An 18,154-nucleotide genomic window follows, 5' to 3' on the forward strand; every position below is an offset into this window, starting at 1 on the left:
TTGCCATTCTCTCTTTAACCTACTCCTATTTTTATCAGGCATACCGCCACTACTTGATAGAAAATGCTCATGTCAAGATCATTTTGAATTGTTCATTGCTAAAAATGGTCATTTCTCAGTTATCATCTTACCTGACTTAGCAGCATTTTACAAGATTGATCACTTTCTACATCTGTATTTTTTTTTTCCACTTTCTACTTCTTGAAATACTTTTATTCACTTTCTTCTGAGCTGCAAAACTCCTATCTTGCTGGCTGCTCCTTCTCAAGGACATTTGTGGGTTTTTCATCTTCCTCTTGTACTTTTAATTTTAGAGTGCCCCAGGGCTCAGTTTTTAGATCACTTCGTAATTTATATCTATAAATATTCCCTTGGTAATTTCATCTAGTCTCAAATACCACCTATATTTTGACAATTCCATTATGTATATTTCCAGCTCAGCTTTAGCAACCTACATATTTCCACCCATCTACTCAGCATCTCAACTTTGACATGTCCAAACTGAATTCCTGATCTTCCTTTCTAAATATTTTCCTCCAGCAGTGTTCCCCATCTTACGTGATGGCAACTCTATCCTTCTAGTAACTCAGAACACAAAACTACAAATCATCCTTTACTTCTCTTTCATGCCTACATCAAATCCCAAAGGAAATCTTGCTGGATCTACTTTCAGAATACATCTGGAATCTAACCACTTCTCACCACCTCCACTATTACCACCCTGGTACAGCTGCAATGATTTTGGAACACTGTAATAGCATCCTAACCAGTCTCCCTGCACCACCCTCGCCCATCTACAATCTGTTATCAAGATAGCAGCCAGACTGATCCATCTAAAATGCGTGTTGATTTTCCTTAAATGTCTGATATTCCTTGGACATCTGTATGTGTTTAAGAAGGACTACATCAAATTGCAGAAATAACTAAGTAAAGTATTTTCCTCAGCAATTATGTATGTCTCCATTAGACCTCCTTTTGAAATAGGGTTTGTGGTCTGTGTATGTTATCCAAGCATTTCAACAGGCAGGAGACTACAGGCGAATGCGTGGTCATGTGGAGGCTACTGGCCCCCACAATGCCAAAGTAAGGAAGCTTTTTTCTGGGAGTGGAGTGCTGTCTTCCCTCACCAACACCCTCCCCACTTCCAAGTGGAAATTCACCTCACCTCTGTTCTGCCTTTCTATCACACCCCCAATACCTTCACTGGAAAGCCTCCCCAGAGATAACCCCTTTCTTCAGAGAGCTATTCTTAGTCCCTGCCCTGAAGAAAAAGCAAACCTGTCAACAACTGTTTACCTGAAGTTGGAGAAAGGCAGAAATCCCCAAGGCAGTTCTTCAATGAATTGTTATGATTGAATTCCGGCCCATTCCGTCTGTTTTGTTTTGGGGAGGGGGTTTATGGTGAAATGAGTTCCTTTACACCGCCTTTAGTCTTGCTTCTTTGGAAAAACAGCTTGAGAGATTCCCCCCCTCCCTTAAATCTTGAGGAGTTACCTTTGGCCTAGTTTTTTACCTCAGAGGGTTTGTTACTGTCTGTTGTCCTGGGTAAACTGCAAACAACTTGGTTTTGATACTTTTTGTCTGATCCTGGGCTGCAGCTTGCCCTGTGATTGGTACGCATCTTACAGGGATTGGTCAATCGACTATGCAAATGAGTTGTAGCCTACTATGCAAATGAAGTGGGGATTGGTCAGTTTGTGGCCTCACCAGGAGGAACCATGCCTTGAAATTGACAAGGAGTTGTGTATATAAGCAACTGACCCCACAGAGGTTTTTAGAGACAGAAACCAGCAAGAAGCAGAAGGTAGAAAGGACAGAAGCAGAGGGAATGAGGAGGCACAGAACGTCCTAAAAGAGCTGTAACACGGTCAAAGGCTGTTTAACACTGAAGATAGACAGAGGCCTGGAAGTAGCCCAGTAGCAGAGACAGCAGCGACAGGCCCGGAAGGGGCCCAGAGGCAGAGCTGGAGGTGACAGACAGCAGGGCCAAGAGGAGACCATCCTGAGGGGGCTGAGAAGAGCGGGTGTCCTCTCAGCCCCCTCAAGATGAATTGAGAGGAGGCCTGTCCTGAGTGTGATCTGCACGGCTGAAAGGAGCTGAGAAAGCCGTCCTGCACTGAAGAAGGGAGGCTTTGCCTACATGTTTCCTGATCCTGAGTTATACCCTGTTCCTTAATAAATCACTTAACTCTTAAGTATGGTCTGTAAATTGTGTGGATATTGCAATGGATTACCAAACCCAGCAGAGAAGTAGAGTGCCACGGGAAGGATGGCTGGTGTCAGAATTGGTAAAAAGTTTGGAGGGTGGAGGTATGTCTGTCCTCCAACTCATAGGACTCAGCTTGTGCTGATCTTGACTTTCACTGTCCTCTGAAGTTTTTTTTTTTCTGAAGTTATACAGGTTCTGACACCTACTACTCCTCCTACTGTTAATACCATTTTACTATGTTTATTGCTGTTTTTCCAATCTGAGCCTTGGAGCTTCTCCAGGATACTTTGGCTGTGGTTTTATTCTGATTTCTCCCAATCCAATCCCTTCTGCTTTATACATTCCTGGAATGTCTCAAACATCTGGCTGTTACTTCCGAAAACTGGCTTGACTTCGTTTTTATGTCTGTTATTTCATTGGGACCAACGGAGGAGAAAAATAATCATATACTAACTGTATTCAACCTGTCACCTGGAACTGAAAGCCCCAGCATTAACATGAAGAATATAAAAGCTTTAGAGACCTATGGCTGGTACCAATCTCTTTATTCTGTTTAGCAATGGTCTCACTTTCCACTAGTGTGTTCCTTTAACTACTAAACAAAAACCTATTTCAAAAATTAAAATAACCACTCCCCAAAACGTGAAAATTCTTCATTTACCTTGGGCAACCCAAGTTCTCATGAAGCTTACCTCAGCCAATTGGGCCTAAAACTCTTAGCTCAAAGACTGCCTGTGAACAGCCATAAGATCAATAGAAGCTAATTACGCCATTCTGAAACACCATGACACCAATAACCAAAAGAATCACATGCCAACTACATTGCTCTATAGCAGCGAACTCAACATATTGAACCAAAAAAACTCAAAGCTTTGAGTTACAGAATTTAGCTCAACAAAGATTTAGTCAGGATAAACTATTTTCCCAGAAGCAATAAAGATTTTGAAAGACTTTGTATTCATTCGTGTAAGGAGTGTAGATTAAACTATTTTATTGGTCATTTCTTCAAGTATAGGTTTTCTTTTTCATTCTTTGTACAATCTATACAATCCATAAACAAGAAAAAATTAAGTTAAATTTTAAGTTATTGAGGAAACTTACGCTGCTTACTGGTTTAATTTCTAGTTTCTTCTATTTTAAACTACACACACACACACACCTCTATAGGTTACTTCAGTATCTTTCTTGATAGCCAAAGAGCTAAAAGGGAGGTCAGAACACAGGAAATCAAAATAAACGTTCAGCATGGGGAAAACAAGGGAAGAGAGGCCTGGGGAAAAAAGGTACAGATGCTAAGAATATAAGAATACTATGCCCTTAAACTTAGCCTTGATTCCTCATTTTTTATTTGCTAGTCTACAATCTTCAGTCTAAAATTCAAGGTATAGCTATTTTCTTACTGTAAAACAAAAATAGGCATATTTTCCTGGAAATAATTATGATACCTAAATACAATAAAATTGTTTTTCTTCAGTTTTCAACTTAAAGATTAACAAATATGTTTCTGTTGGTTGCTACTGAGTCAATTCCAACTAATGGCAGCCCCATGTGTTACAAAGAACTGCTCCATAGTGTTTTCTTGTATGCAAAGTATCTGCTTTTTCCCAATCAGGCCTGAAGAAGGAACTGGTGCCAGAACACTTGGTCCTAGCAAGCAAATACACCAAAATTATATTTAACATGGTCTTCAAACTAACAAAACATGTGAGGGAAGGAGGATGGTAACAAAACAAGGGAAACTACCAAACGGCACATAAGGTCCTATCAGAGTTTTCAGGTCAGTCAAAAGTAATCCTAAAATATGGCCTATGATCCACATATACAGCCCAATTGTTTATATACCCTCTAAACCTCCAGAATTGCATAAGCTTTTAACAATAAATGACAACAGAGAATGTGAGGTTGTAAATATTATATTTCTTTCACTCACACACAATGCTGCATGAGACATTTACTAGTTTTAATATGTATCCATAGGATTAATACTCATGTGGAGTATAACATGGAAAAGTGCAGAACTAAAGAAGTCTATCAGAAAACAAAAGCGCACATTTCTTAGGATTTAAAAATATTGCACGTAATAAGGTTGCACAGAAATTACTGGCTGTTTTGCAAACTGAATGAGGTATTAGTCAATCTCTAGGTAAGGATGAGTGCAGAGGAACCACAAAACAAAACACAGATCCACATTAAAATCTAGGGTGTCAACAACTAAGAAAGAAATATGAAAAGATGTGTAAAGTAGATATGATTTCAACACTACAAAATCATTAACTAGGGGCCAAACACGTAACAATCTCTTGGTAGCATTCCTTAAGTTTTCAACTTTCTTTCCACCTAAATGACTACAAGCAATACATTCACTTCCTTCACTCCACTTCCACTGTAGGACACGGTTCTGTGGTAAATACCAAACCACACCTTAGCTTTTCTAAATTTAGATAAATTTCAATAGGAAAAAATCAGGAAAAAAATTTTTTTAAATCACTCTGTAAAGTTAACAGATTTCTAAATCTTTCAGTGGCAATTATCCAAGATACTGTTGTCTTTTGCTGAATAATTCAACTATACAGTGTCATACACATTTAACAACCCAAGTCAAAGATGCTACAGAGCATGCAATTTTAAATTACTAAAAGTTTCACTGCAATAACCAGTCAACTTCACACAACTGAAATCTACAATAACTTTTAAATTTTAATCCTTAAATAGTACCTGGCAAACTCAATCTTTTCTTAGTAATAAAACTGGCCACATTAATGAGCCCAAGGGCAGAAAAATGAAAAAAAAGACCAGGCAGATTTATAATATCTTTTTCTTTTAAAAGAACTTTTACTAATCAGGGAAATTAATAATTGCTTATTTCTCTAACTAGCTGAATGCTACTGAACTGGTCAAAAACAATTTAAATATATTTAATAGCTATATCAAGTTGTTCAAAGTAAATGAAATCATGCACTTGTCAAAATGGTTCACAGAAAATTGTTTTGCATCAAAGATACTGAGGAAGAGTCGACCAGTTGGGTTTAGTGAGAACAGGAAGAGAACTACTGTCCCGAACAGTCAGTGTATGTAGTAACCATATTTCCTCTTCGTTGAGTGACAGTCCTGCAGTGCTTGCTAGATCCATGGAATCTATTTTCAGTCTGTACTGTGTGCCGATTGGTACTGTCAAAGCCACTAAAAGAGAACATCTTCTCCATGTCTTCAAACATGTCATCAAACAGTCCGCCTCCGAAAGAAAACTCCTGGAAATGATGCCTTTGTCTACTGGAACCATCCTGGCGCGTATGGAAGTGATTTTCAAAATGCTTCTTGGACCGAGTGTTTTGGTTTTGACCAAAAAAACTAAAGTCTTTAAATAAGTCATCAAAATTGAAGTTAAATGGCTGCTCAAAAGGACTTCCACTACCCCTTTGTCCTTTACCATTAGTAAAAGCGCTGTGACCAAGCGTATCATACTCTTTTCGCCTATTAGCATCTGAAAGGGTTTCATATGCTGAAAGAGATAAAAATAACTGAAGGTACTCAAAATCATACACAATTAAATCTCTTCAAATAAATGAATCCAATTCTAGATTCTAGGGAAAGATTTCACATCACAAGCCAAAATTATACAAACGTAAGACTAAAGTAAAAACGATTTACTTTGATTTGTTCACTCCTGTGTTATCAGCAGTTAGCACAATTCCTGCTCCTAGTAATACTCAATAAATATTTGTTAAGCGAATACTACCAATATTACAGATAAACATGCTGGCAACAACTGCAGTTTTTTACTCTTCATATTATTTGTGTAAAGCCATAACCTGTACTAAAAAACTAAACCGTCAAACATAAAAAATTAACAGAAATATAGGAGTTGTCACTTTACTAGATGAAGTAAATGTTTAATTCCAACTCCCTACTCAGTTACCTTCACCAACCATTAACTGCTGAATGCTCAAGAGGTGCCACGTGTTTCAGAACTTAAGTCAAAATTTACTCCATACTTTTTCTTTAAAGACAAATATGGCTTTGAAATGTATATCAAATAGGAAGAAAAAACTCAAGGCATTTCAGAGCCTGTTTTGATTTAATTTCCCTACTTAGTAAAATACTGTTTCATAAGTTTAGTTCTTAAGTGAGTTTTGGGTTCTCAAAATTCATTTTTGCATAGAACGTGCAATTTTATAAATAATGAAAAAATGTAGTACATTTTCAATGTTTTTAGATTTGTATACCAATAAAATCATCTAGTAACATTCATCTTTTCAAGAATCAAAGTATCTGTTATAAGAAAATAGTCTCAGATAATCTCACTATATTTAAATGCAGCTCCTGCTCTGCTCCAATTTCCACAAAACCTTCAAATACATACACACTTTATTAGCTATCATTCTCCTGTACTAGTTAATACCCGTGAGACCTCAGAGACAATCATTCATTTACCTACCTTCTGCAATCTCTCTGAATTTTGCTTCAGCATCAGGGCTCTTATTCTTGTCAGGGTGGTACTTCACAGCCAACTTGTGAAAGGCCTTCTTGATTTGGCGTTCTGATGCTGATTTTGGCACACCTAAGATATCATAGTAACTTTTTGAGGCCAGAATCAATTCTGTTATCATTAAAATGCAGATTGCAAAGATGAAAACTGACTGGGGAGTGGCCATTTCTAATATCCTAAAAGATAAAAAGAAAAATTTTTTTACATCTTAAGATGTCTTAGTCTTAAGACTTTTATTTTAAGAAAACAAAAACCCAGTGAACCTTTAGAATACAAGGAATACTTAATGCAATATCAAAATATTAGACATATGAAATAGTGCTATCTATTAACATGTTATTTCATTATCAGTTTTATTACCCCCAATTTAGCTGTAACCCTGATGGCAACCAGCATTCAACCAAACTGAAAAAAAATTTTCTTGGCTTTGCCTGTCACACTAACACTGTAGCCATAGTCAGAGTAGAGACAAAAATATTCAATAACTGAATTTTACCAGTTAATATTAAAAACCCATCCTACGCAAGCACTGTAGAAATAGCGGAAAATCCAAATCATTCTTTAAAAGATCCCAATCTTATTTTCAAGAATTCATATTCCAAGGGGCTAAGAAAATGTATTTAACTTCACAAGAAAAAAAAAGTGAATTACCAAGGTAAATAGCCCGGTATGTCTAAGTTAATAACAATCTTCCCTCCCTAAGGCGGCACCAACTTCAGCTTGCAATTCAGAAAGGTGAACCAAAGACTGCAAACAGAATGTTAACAGCACAATACTAATACTGACAACAGAGTATAATAATTCTTTTAAAAAAACAAAAGTAAAAAACAAAATATTTAACCAAGAATCATGGGTAGATAAGTTTTGTTTAAAACACATAATTAAAGAGAATTCAAGGTTTCTGCTATGGGCGCCATAAAAATGAACTTTCATAGTTTGTATTTCAGATAAATTCTTATTTTCAAACTTTGCAGTAGTTATCAAAGTATTTCTCTAACCTTAAAGTAGAATTCAACGACAATCCTCTGATAATACAGACTTAATGACTGGTGGTTCAAAACCAAGTGATTCCAGTTTTTTGTTTTTGAGTACTGTACCTCAGGAGCCCTTAATAACCTATGATGACACAGTAACAAAGCTGATGAAAAGACACTATGGTTTGTGGAAACTGCCTGCCTTCCTCTCCTGTGGCCTCTCCTCGGCGTAATTAGCAGGTGGATTACTTCTTTCCAGAGAACTACTCATAGTCACGAGTACCAAGGACCAAGCACAACGTTCTGGTTTAAAAAGAACACAAACGGAGCGTGTCCTGCGGACGCCGCATCCACTGAAGGCTGCTCCCTAGTCGAGGCCCGCGGGTCTAAGACCGACTGGGAGACGCCTTATTAGTGGCTTCATAAGCGTTACCCCACTGTTCCAAGTTCAACATCTAATCATTTCTAAGCAGACTGACTTTTGTATTTTACTGACTGCTCATCCCCGAGAAGAACCAGGCCAATAGCAGTTTGGGCCCTACTCCCCGCGCCGGTGGCCGGCCGGCTTGGACCGTCCAACCTTCACCCACTGGAGACGAGCACACGCGCAGCCGGTCCAGGCCCGGGCCCATCCCTGGGAGGAGCAGCCCGACACCCGAGAAAGCCAGCGGCACCCCCAAAACCCTAAACGCACTACTCTGGGGTTCGCCGTCTTCTTACTCTTACTCCTCCCGACATGAACACCACGAAGCCCGAAACCCTTAGGGCGACTGAGGCGGACGCCGAGGCCAAGCCTGCCCACAAAAACCGGTCAGGGCCTCGGGGACGCTCCCAAACCCCTCCCGCGATCCGGCCTCGTCGCTCACTCGCACCCTTCGGTTGCTACTGCTGTTCCTCACAGTCGAAGCGCCGGCGACGCTGACGATGGGTTCCGCGCAGCTGCTCGGTCGTGGGCCCTCACCCCCGCCACCGCGGCCTCCGGCAGCCGGCGCGCGCCCCCCTGCCGCTTGCACAGCGACCTGGCGCTCCTCCTCCTGCTGCCGCCGCCGCGTCCCCTCAACCCGCTTCCCACTGGCGGGCTGCCGTAGCTGATGCAGCCGCCTAAGTAGAAGACCTACACGAAACGCTTCCCCATTGGCTCCGCCTTCCCACCTGACCCTGAGGCTCTACGCGCACGTGGAAAACTGTTGTTGCCGCTCGGCCTGTGCGTCACTTCCGTCCCCAACCCCGAAAGATTGGCGCTGCGGCCCTCGGAGGCGGAAGTGAGTCGACGTTTGAGAAGTCATTCCCCTCGGCTGATCCCGGCGCAGGCGCAGTGGCTCGAGTGGCGTGAATCTGCGGCCCCGCCTCAGTAAAGAGGGCCGGGTTGCGCCCCTCCTTGGCCCAGGTTTCCCGGGGTGTCACCTGAGCGATGCCGCGCTATTGCGCAGCGATTTGCTGTAAGAACCGCCGGGGACGGAACAATAAAGACCGGAAGCTGAGCTTTTATCCGTAAGTCGTCTCTGGAGCAGTAACGTCAGTCCTGCCTGTAGGTCGCCGTCCTGCAGCGTTTGGGGCAGGGGCTTCAGTTCTCCTGTCTGCTCTGTAACTTAGTCCTCAGCTTATAGGCCATGGTCGGTCACGGCGTCGGGGGTGGGCGTGGAGTTCAGGGTATCTGAAAATGTTTTTTCTGAGCGAGGACGCTGGGCTGGTGGCGAGACACGGGACTTGTTTGGCGGTTGATACCCATTGGCGTCGACTGGATGCCTACTCATAGCGCCCCTATAGGACAGAGTAGAACTTCCCCATAGGGTTTCCAAGGCTGTAAATCTGTACGGAAGCAGGACAGCTTTCTCCTGTGGGTTCGGACTGCCCACATCTTGGTTAGTAGCTGAGCTAGCACTTTAACCACTGCGCCACCAGGGCTACTCTGGGTGTTGATACCAAATGTCTTGCCATCGAGTCGATTCTGACTGATAGTGACCCTATAGGACAGAGTAGAACTGCTCCATAGGGTTTCCAAGGAGTGGCTGGTGGATTCGAACTGCCAACTTTTTGTTTAGCAGCCGAACCTTTAACCACTGTACCACCAGGGTTTCCCAGGGTGTTAATAGCGCAGTTAAAACAGTACAGTTTTCGTGGTGTTCCCACGTTATTCAGAGCGCTTCCCTACCCCACTTGACCTCATTTCATTGAAGGACATTAGCCATCACCTAAGTGACATGAATCGACTCAACAGCAATGGGTTTTGTTTGGTTGGAACTAACATCAGACTTGTAAAGGGCAAAGTGGGAAGGCGCAAAGTTAATTTGCAGCCCCTGTGAGTTAGGCGCATTTTGTTGCTAGTTGCCATGGAATCAGTTCCGACTCAGGGCGACCCCATGTGTGCAGAGTATAACTGCTCCATTGGGTTTTCAAGGCTGTTACCTTTCGGAAGCAGATCACCAGGCCTGTCTTCGAGGCACTTCTGGGTGGATATTATTTAATTACATTTTTCCCCTGAGGAAATAAGCTCAGAAAGATTAAGTAACTGTCCTTGAAAGCTTAACAGGAGAGTTAAGTGCCTTTCCGAATTACTAGTGCCAGGAAATATTTCTGGGAAACTATAGGAGTCCATATTTTTATTCAGAAGAACAGAGAGAGGTTTTAAAGCCAGACTTAGTGCGTTTAAATCCTGGCACCACAGCATCGTAGCACAGTGACTAGCCAAATTATTTGAGTGGTAGTTGCCTCAGATCTTTCCGGGAGGGTATTGTTGTTCTGTGTTGTGGAGCCTGTTCCAACTCCTAGCGAACCTATATGACAGAATAGAACTGCCCGTAGGATTTTCATGCTCAGAGTGTAAATTAAAGCAATAAAACAGCGGCTGGTACACATTAAATAATTAGTGTATATAGAAAACATAAAAATGAATATATTCCAAGTATTATGTTTCCATATTTTCTGTATTTGGAAATAATTCATGTAGATCTAACTTGGTCGTCTTTTACTTTCTTTGAATCTTCACCACAGCTAATTTTCGAAGCCTGTTTTACTTTAGACCTGAAGCTCTCTGGCCACTGATGATTCAGTTGCTTTCCATTATCTTAGACAAAAGTAAGAGAAGTGATAACTCCAAGTCATTCACACTGCATGGCAATATTTCCGGGATTGTCTCCCTTGAAACCCTTCCACAAGATGCGAAAGAGATATTTGGGGCTTGGGGAGGGAATTCTTGATCAATTGATTGGAAAATGTTGCTATATTAATGGCTCTATCTCTGAGAAAGTTTGTAATAAAGGATGATTCGGTTGAACTTAATTCTGTATTTGAGCCCAGATTTATGATTTATTTGGCCCTGGATTTGGGTGAGAGGGCATAATCCCAGACTAAAAATTCTTTGACCGTTGTGAGCCTCGCAGTTAATGTTTTTAAGGAGGGATAAAAAAACGTAGTGCCAGATGAAGTCAACTATAAAGATTTTTTTCCCCTTCTAAGTGTGAAGTGAAGGTACAATTTTTAATTTTGGTAGGTTTTTGTTTCCATATGTAACTTACAAAATAAAAGTGAAAAATTACTTTTATTTTCCTAATAGCACCAAACTTGAAGAAATGAATTGGCTTATGTTAACCCTATAAAGCAGTCTGTAATATAAATTTTTATGAATTTGGGGATTCCATAAATATTTACATATAATGTTCAGTTTATCTGATTCTATTTTTGGAATAAGTGAATCAAAATTACTAAACAAATTGGACCAACATAAAGATACTAAATTGTTCCAGAAATGTATTCCAGGAGATTTTTTTTAGCAATTTTTCCATTAAGAAAGTAGTACAATCCAGTTACCAGTAAGGATATTCACAAAATGTATTCTTTGTTTGATAACTTAGCATATAGGTACAGTAAGTAGATGTAATTTGCAAACACTACCCTTGTAAATGAAATTACATAAAAAGATGTCATTGTAACAGGCATATTCCCATTTTAGATAATAATAGTAAAGGTGTGAAATTAACTATGGCTTTAGCAGTATTCAGAGCCTCTTAAAATTCATTTTGCCTTTGAATGACTTTTTCTGGTCATGCCTGTCATACTTATAACCTAAGTTGTTATGTGCAAGGTGAAAATTTTTTCCGGTGATGTATGAATATTGTATCTGTGGTGAGAACTTCCAAAGATAGAACATCTGGTTTTTCCATATAAGGACTTCAAGGGAAAATACTTCCTACAAAATACTCAGACTCGTTTCCCATAACATCATATAAAACTATTAAAATTTAGAAAAGAATCATGCTATAACAAAGTTTAAATGGTTGGGATTGGTGGTAAGTGTAAAGCAGCCTCTTCTTGTATAAGAACCTATATTGCTACTATTTTTTAAAAATAGGAAATTATTATACAGTGTATGTCTTGAACTGTGTTACTGGAAAATCAAATGAAATACAGTCTACTGTCAATAATTTTTAATATAGTTAACCCAAACCTATTAAACCTATTAGACTGGTAGAAAAACTGCCATTAATCTGGTTTTGCTTGGAAAACACATGGTAATATGTTACGGCCAACTCTAAATCCAAGTAATTGTCTGTACAGGGACGGTATATATAAAGGGCTATCTTGCCTTTCTCTATCTTTTCTACTTGATTTGTTTCGTATCATAAAATATGAGTCTGCTCTTTTTAACATGTTTGGTTTTTTTGCATCGGAATTTCTTTTAGTACTTTAGAGTTCCAATTGGTTATAGATGTCTGGAGTTACTGGACTAAATTCCATGTAAGTAGAATTGAGGCTAATACCAGTAAAGAGAATGGAATATTGGTAGTTTTGTAAGATTTAATTTTCTTTTTTATTGTCAGCAAAACCATTTGTTTAAATTAGGTCTCCTTATTTCAGATTTTGTTGTCTGTAAGAGAAAGGTGTTCGCTATGTTTGACGCTCATACTTTCTGGAAATTCTTCTAATATATTTTTAAAAATTCATATAAACAGAAGTCTAAAGCTAAAAACCTTTGAATTATAGACAAGAAACCATTTGACATATATTACTATGAAATACATTTGAATAGAACTTTGTACTTTATTCGAAGCTCCTTCCTAGTTCTAGGCAAACTACACAAGAGAAAATAGAACTTAAATCCATGGAAAATATGAACAAAATTTATCATTTGTAGGAACACATTTTATCTTAGTCCTCTTAATGCAGAGAAAGTTGGCATGACAATTCGCTTACATAGTAGTGATGGTGACCTAGATATGTAGGTCTGGATTCTGGCAAAACTAAAAATGTAGCAAAGTTTTCCTTTTTTTTATTTTTTAATTTCAGGTTTCCTCTGCATGACAAAGAAAGACTTGAAAAATGGCTAAAGAATATGAAACGAGATTCATGGGTTCCTAGTAAATACCAGTTCCTGTGTAGTGACCATTTTACTCCTGACTCTCTTGACATCAGATGGGGTATTCGATATTTGAAACAAACTGCAGTTCCAACAATATTTTCTGTACCTGAAGACAATCAGGTATTGTGGGCAGAGTGTGGGGGAGAGAAATTAATGTTGAGCAGGGTGGCAGATTGCCAGGCAGGTTATCAGCTAGAGGGGGTGAGAGGGAAAGATAACGGCTGAGAAAACAGGTACTTAGGGAAAACTAAAACTAATACTTGTTTTCAAAAGAGTAATTTTTTTTTTTTTTAATTTTAAACTGTCTTGAAGCATAGCTTAAAAGAAGTAATAAAAGATAACACATAAGTTAACAAGAGGAGATTTTTTCATGGTCATTTGAATGATCTGAAATTCTTCCCTCATGTATTGATTGTGCTTACCTGTTGCCACTGAGTCGTTCCTGACTTAGCAACCCTGTAGGATAGAGTAGAACGGCCCCATAGGGTCTTCAAGGCTGTAATCTTTATGGGAGCAACTGGTAGGTTCAAACCACTGACTTAGGTTAGCAGACAAGCGCTTTAACCACTGTGCCACCAGGGCTTTTTTGAATGTGCTTAGTGCTATATAAAAAACACTTTAAGGTATATTTGAGTTTTTATATACTTAGAGCTTTTTTTTTTTCAAGTTAGGGTCGCTGTGAGTCGGAATCGACTCGACGGCACTAGGTTTTTTTGTTTTAAGCTTACTTGGCCAGTATACTGCTCAGTTATTAAATAATCAGCCCTGAGTAACATGACTTCTCGTGGAGCTCTGGTTAAGCTCTTGGCTGCTAACAGAAAGGTTGGCAGTTCGAACCCACCAGCCGCTTCGCTGGAGCAAGATGTCTGCTTTCGTAAAGATTTCAGTCTTGGAAACCCTATGGAACAGTTCTACTCTGTCCTAGCAGGTTGCTGTGAGTCAGAATGGACTCGACGGCAGTGGGTTTGGGTTTGGAATTATTAAGGAAAACCTGGAAAGGGCACATTTTTTAGAATTTGAAAATACTATTTTCTAGGGAAAAGACCCTTCCAAAAGAAAGTCTCAGAAGACAAAATTAGAGGATAAAAATGAAGTATGCCTAAAAGCCAAGTCGGAAGAATCACTGGCATCAAATGAGCCAAAGAAAAATACAGTTACCACAGATGGGCTCCCCGAATGTGCAGAATTACTTGAGTCGTCTGGTTTGGTGAAGCTACCAGCTCCAAAAACAGGAAGTATACAAAATAATATACTAACTCTTAATCTCGTTAAACAAGGTATTGAAAAACCAGAATCTTCTTTGGAAATATCAGTTAACCAAGATACAGGTGTAGGTGGTTTTCACACATCTTTTGAGAATATAAATTCTACAACTATTACTTTGACAACTTCAGATTCTGAAGATATTCAGCACTGTTTGGAAACCCAAGAAGTGTTTGAGATAACTACCAATCATATTGCTAATCCAAATTTTATAAATAATTCTGTGGAAATTAAGTCGGCACAGGAAAATCCAGTCTTACTCAGCACAATTACTCAAACAGTCGAAGAATTAAATGCAGATAAGGAATCCATTATTGCCATTTTTGTACCCGCGGAAAATTCTAGACCAACAATTAATTCTTTTATACCTGCCCAACAAGAAACCGTGGAAATGGAGGACATAGACACTGAAGATTCCTTATCTAAAGATGTTGACTATGGAACAGAGGTTTTACAAATTGAACATTCTTACTGCAGACAAGACATAAACAAGGAACATCTTTGGCAGAAAGTTTCTAAGCTACATTCAAAGATAACTCTTCTTGAACTACAAGAGCAACAAACTCTAGGAAGATTGAAGTCTTTGGAAGCCCTGATAAGGCAGCTAAAACAGGAAAACTGGCTATCTGAAGAAAATGTCAAGATTATAGAAAACCATTTCACAACGTATGAAGTTACTATGCTATAAAGAGGTTTCAAAGCTATAACATTTATGTTTTTTGCAGCCAAACCAAATTATGTATAAAGTGAACTTTCCTGTATAAGTTTCTCATCTTGAACTATGAAAATGTTCTAATGTTATATACTGTTACACATTCTCTTGCTGTAATGCTCATTTTTAAGAAAAATCAGAGAATTGTTGATGAGAAAAACAGTTTTATTGTATGATTATTTCCTAAATTAAAGTAAAAATATAGTAAATAAATAATGTGAATAAGTCATTAAATGAGCAAACACTGTGATTTATGGTAAAAAGAGCCCAGAATAGAAGTCAGGCTCTGGAAACAGTCCTAGTTCTACCATTGACATGTACCTTAGGCAAGTTACTTACCAAGCTTGAGCCTTAGTCCCTAATCTGTAAAATAAGGGCATTTCCTAGACCGCTAATAGTATGTTTCTTTAGAGCTCTTTCCCTTCCTGTAAGAGTGCTTTTAACAGAACAGGTTTTCTATATGACAGCCTATACTTCATAATACTAGAAGTTGGCTAGAACCTGGTGTTGCTAGGTTTTAGGATATCCTCAATATTTATTGAGTTCTGTGCTCTTTAACCTTTGGCTGTAGTTTTACACCTATAATATAAAAGATAATGTTCCTTTTGTAAATTTATTCCAGTTGAACTAAAATAGGGAATCACCCATTAGCCCAGTTCTTAGGAGAAGTACTTTAAGCTTTAAAGCATATGTATTTGAGTACCTTATATATGATTAACCATCTTAATAGATAATCATTTGAGCTTTTTAACATCCTATAATTATAAAGTTATATTTATAAATCAAAAAGATAAAAGTAAGCTTAAGTATATTTTAGAAATCGTAGTCTATCTACTTAATAGGTATAGCTTTTTAAAGTATGTGCCTGTGTCATTTTTAAATTCCAGAACTACAGACTAATACTTAAAACTGTACATTGTCGCCTATGTATATTTTACTGAAATTTATAAGTAAGAAATTATAGATATGTGATGATGACCTTAGGGAGACAAGTAGGAAAGAGAAGTGATGATGCTGTAAATAAAAATACTGTTTAAATCCACAAGAACTTTTAAAAAATGAATATAAAAGCAGAGAGTGGTAATAACGCAAATGTGAAGAAATAGGCTACGTGTTCCCTGAAAACCGTCAGTCAATGTAATTAAATATATTACTAAAGGACAACTTACATGTCAGACATGATCCTATCGGCCTCATCTGTAAACCAAAAGATACTATTTCCTCTCTTGTATGATGTATTTGAGAATTCTTTGAGGGAACATGTTTTTGAGCCTGGGAAATAGGAGGTGCTCGATAAATATTAGTTGACTCTGAACAGCAAATAGCATACTGATTGTTTTATAAATGCATGATCAGGTTTGGCCAGATTTCACTAACTTTTTTCAGCCTTATAAAATTAATTGGTATTATATGAATGTGTGTGTCAACTAGTTATAAAAAGTTGTCTAGAGGTGTAACTTTTATTGGGAAACTTTTATCTTTATTGGGTAACCATGAGAAAAAATTTGGTAGAATTTTTTCATTAATTATGTGCAGACATTTGGTAGAGTTAATACTGTATTATTTTTAAGTGTCATGCTGCATTTTGCTAATACTAATAAAATTAATTATACAGATGAAAATAAGAACCTTTTTAAATCACAATAATGACATATAGTTTGCACTCAGTTTTTAGCAGTGTACATCATAGTAATTTTCTGTTTGCTTAAAGATACAGTTTACTCAGGAAAAATTTATATGTTTAATTGTATTTCTTTAAACTTAATAAATTTTAAGTATTTAAGATATTTTCCTGTCTTGTCTTTGTTTGGTTCACGATATTCTCAGCCTAACTCAGTTAACATCTGAATTATATTTGGGGTTCAGGCCAACAATATTTATCACTTGGACTATTTGGGAGCTTCCTAGCTTATAGTCTTAGTTCTGTAGTGCTGCTATAACAAATACCACAAGTGGATGGCTTAACAAAGAGAAATTTATTCTTTGAAGTCTAGGAGGCTAGAAGTCCAAATTCAGGGTTCCAGCTCCAGGGGAAGGCTTTGTCAGTTCTGGGGGAAGGTCCTGGTCAGGTCGAGGAGCTCAGCACAGGGACCCCTGGTCCGGAGGATGCACTATTCTCCTAGCTCTTGTTTCTTGGTAGTATGAGGTCCCCGTGTCTCTCTGCTCATTTCTCTCTCTCATATCTCAAAAGAGATTGGCTTAAGACACGATGTAATCTTATAGATTGAGTCCTGCCTCATTAATATAACTGCCTCTAATACTGCATCATTAACATAGAGGTAGGATTTATAACACAGGAAAATCACATCAGATGACAAAATGGTGCACAGTCACACAATACTGGGAATCATGGCCTAGCCATATGGATAAACATTTTGGGGGGACACAATTCAATCCACAACACTGATCTTGCCTATATTTCCAGTCTTCCATCTCAGTATCATTCTGGGCCCTACTGTCAGCTTTTTACCTAAACTATAGATCTAACTAACCATGTCACCCACCCACCATGTAATCCCTTAGTCTAGAAATCTTTGATTACTCTCTACTTACAGAATGAAGTCAAATTTGTTGTTGTATATATGATCATCTCTGATTCGGTCATGTATTCTAGCCACACTGGACATTTTAGCGTTTCCCAAACATACCAAATAAGTCATCATACCTGGCTTTTTTCCTAAAATCACCAGCATGCCAAGATTATATTTTGACTTTAAAGCCCAAAATGCCTCTTTGGCAGAATGTCATCTCTTCTTCCAGTTGGAATTGTTTCCTCTCTGCTCCTGTAGGACTTTGTTTTATAACACTATGAAAAAAAAAAAAGCATTTACTTAATACTTTTTTGCAGCATGAAGATATCTATGACTATCTCTTCAACTAGATTGTTAGCTTTTTGAAAACAATTTTTTGTTCATTTTTGTATCTTTGACAATATTCTCTCAAAAAATATTTGGATGAATATTCTGGACTTGCTTATTTAGCATGTGTTGGTTCTTGCCACTTAACTTTCTTAACAAAATGTGTGTCCTTCATGTTGAGAATGGCTAGGGCAATATATGGATCTTCATATAATCTTTGAAACATACTATGTTTCCAATGGACAGTACAACTTAGCAATTATCTGCTATGTGAGTAACCAGTAAGATTTTTATTA

General features: G+C 38.3%; 2 protein-coding genes across 6 annotated transcripts; one reads left to right on the top strand and one right to left on the bottom strand.

Annotated features, from left to right (window-relative positions):
• Nucleotides 1-1,009: 1,009 nt before the first annotated feature.
• On the bottom strand, nt 1,010-8,672 carry DNAJB9 (DnaJ heat shock protein family (Hsp40) member B9). 3 transcript variants are annotated; one of them, XM_003407214.3, is made up of 3 exons: nt 8,542-8,672; nt 6,645-6,871; nt 1,010-5,708 (listed from the first exon to the last, which is right to left on the bottom strand). In XM_003407214.3, the coding sequence occupies exons 2-3, from the start codon at nt 6,859-6,861 to the stop codon at nt 5,257-5,259; spliced, it is 669 nt and encodes a 222-aa protein (XP_003407262.1). In that variant the 5' UTR covers nt 6,862-6,871; nt 8,542-8,672; the 3' UTR covers nt 1,010-5,256. The 3 variants fall into 3 exon arrangements, with proteins under 3 accessions (XP_003407262.1, XP_010585657.1, XP_023400310.1); XM_010587355.3 differs by having other exon boundaries at nt 8,536-8,650; XM_023544542.2 differs by lacking the exon at nt 8,542-8,672 and adding an exon at nt 7,347-8,529.
• A 281-nt stretch (nt 8,673-8,953) lies between these two features.
• On the top strand, nt 8,954-17,776 carry THAP5 (THAP domain containing 5). Of its 3 annotated transcripts, XM_010587354.3 has the most exons (4): nt 9,062-9,160; nt 12,349-12,403; nt 12,953-13,145; nt 14,062-17,776. In XM_010587354.3, exons 2-4 carry the CDS (start codon nt 12,375-12,377, stop codon nt 14,974-14,976), a joined length of 1,137 nt encoding a protein of 378 aa, XP_010585656.1. In that variant the 5' UTR covers nt 9,062-9,160; nt 12,349-12,374; the 3' UTR covers nt 14,977-17,776. The 3 variants fall into 3 exon arrangements, with proteins under 3 accessions (XP_003407261.1, XP_010585656.1, XP_023400309.1); XM_003407213.4 differs by lacking the exon at nt 12,349-12,403 and having other exon boundaries at nt 8,954-9,160; nt 14,062-17,772; XM_023544541.2 differs by lacking the exon at nt 12,349-12,403 and having other exon boundaries at nt 9,097-9,197.
• Nucleotides 17,777-18,154: the final 378 nt, after the last annotated feature.

This window comes from Loxodonta africana, chromosome 8 (assembly GCF_030014295.1).
Source record: "Loxodonta africana isolate mLoxAfr1 chromosome 8, mLoxAfr1.hap2, whole genome shotgun sequence".
Lineage (NCBI taxonomy): Eukaryota > Metazoa > Chordata > Mammalia > Proboscidea > Elephantidae > Loxodonta > Loxodonta africana.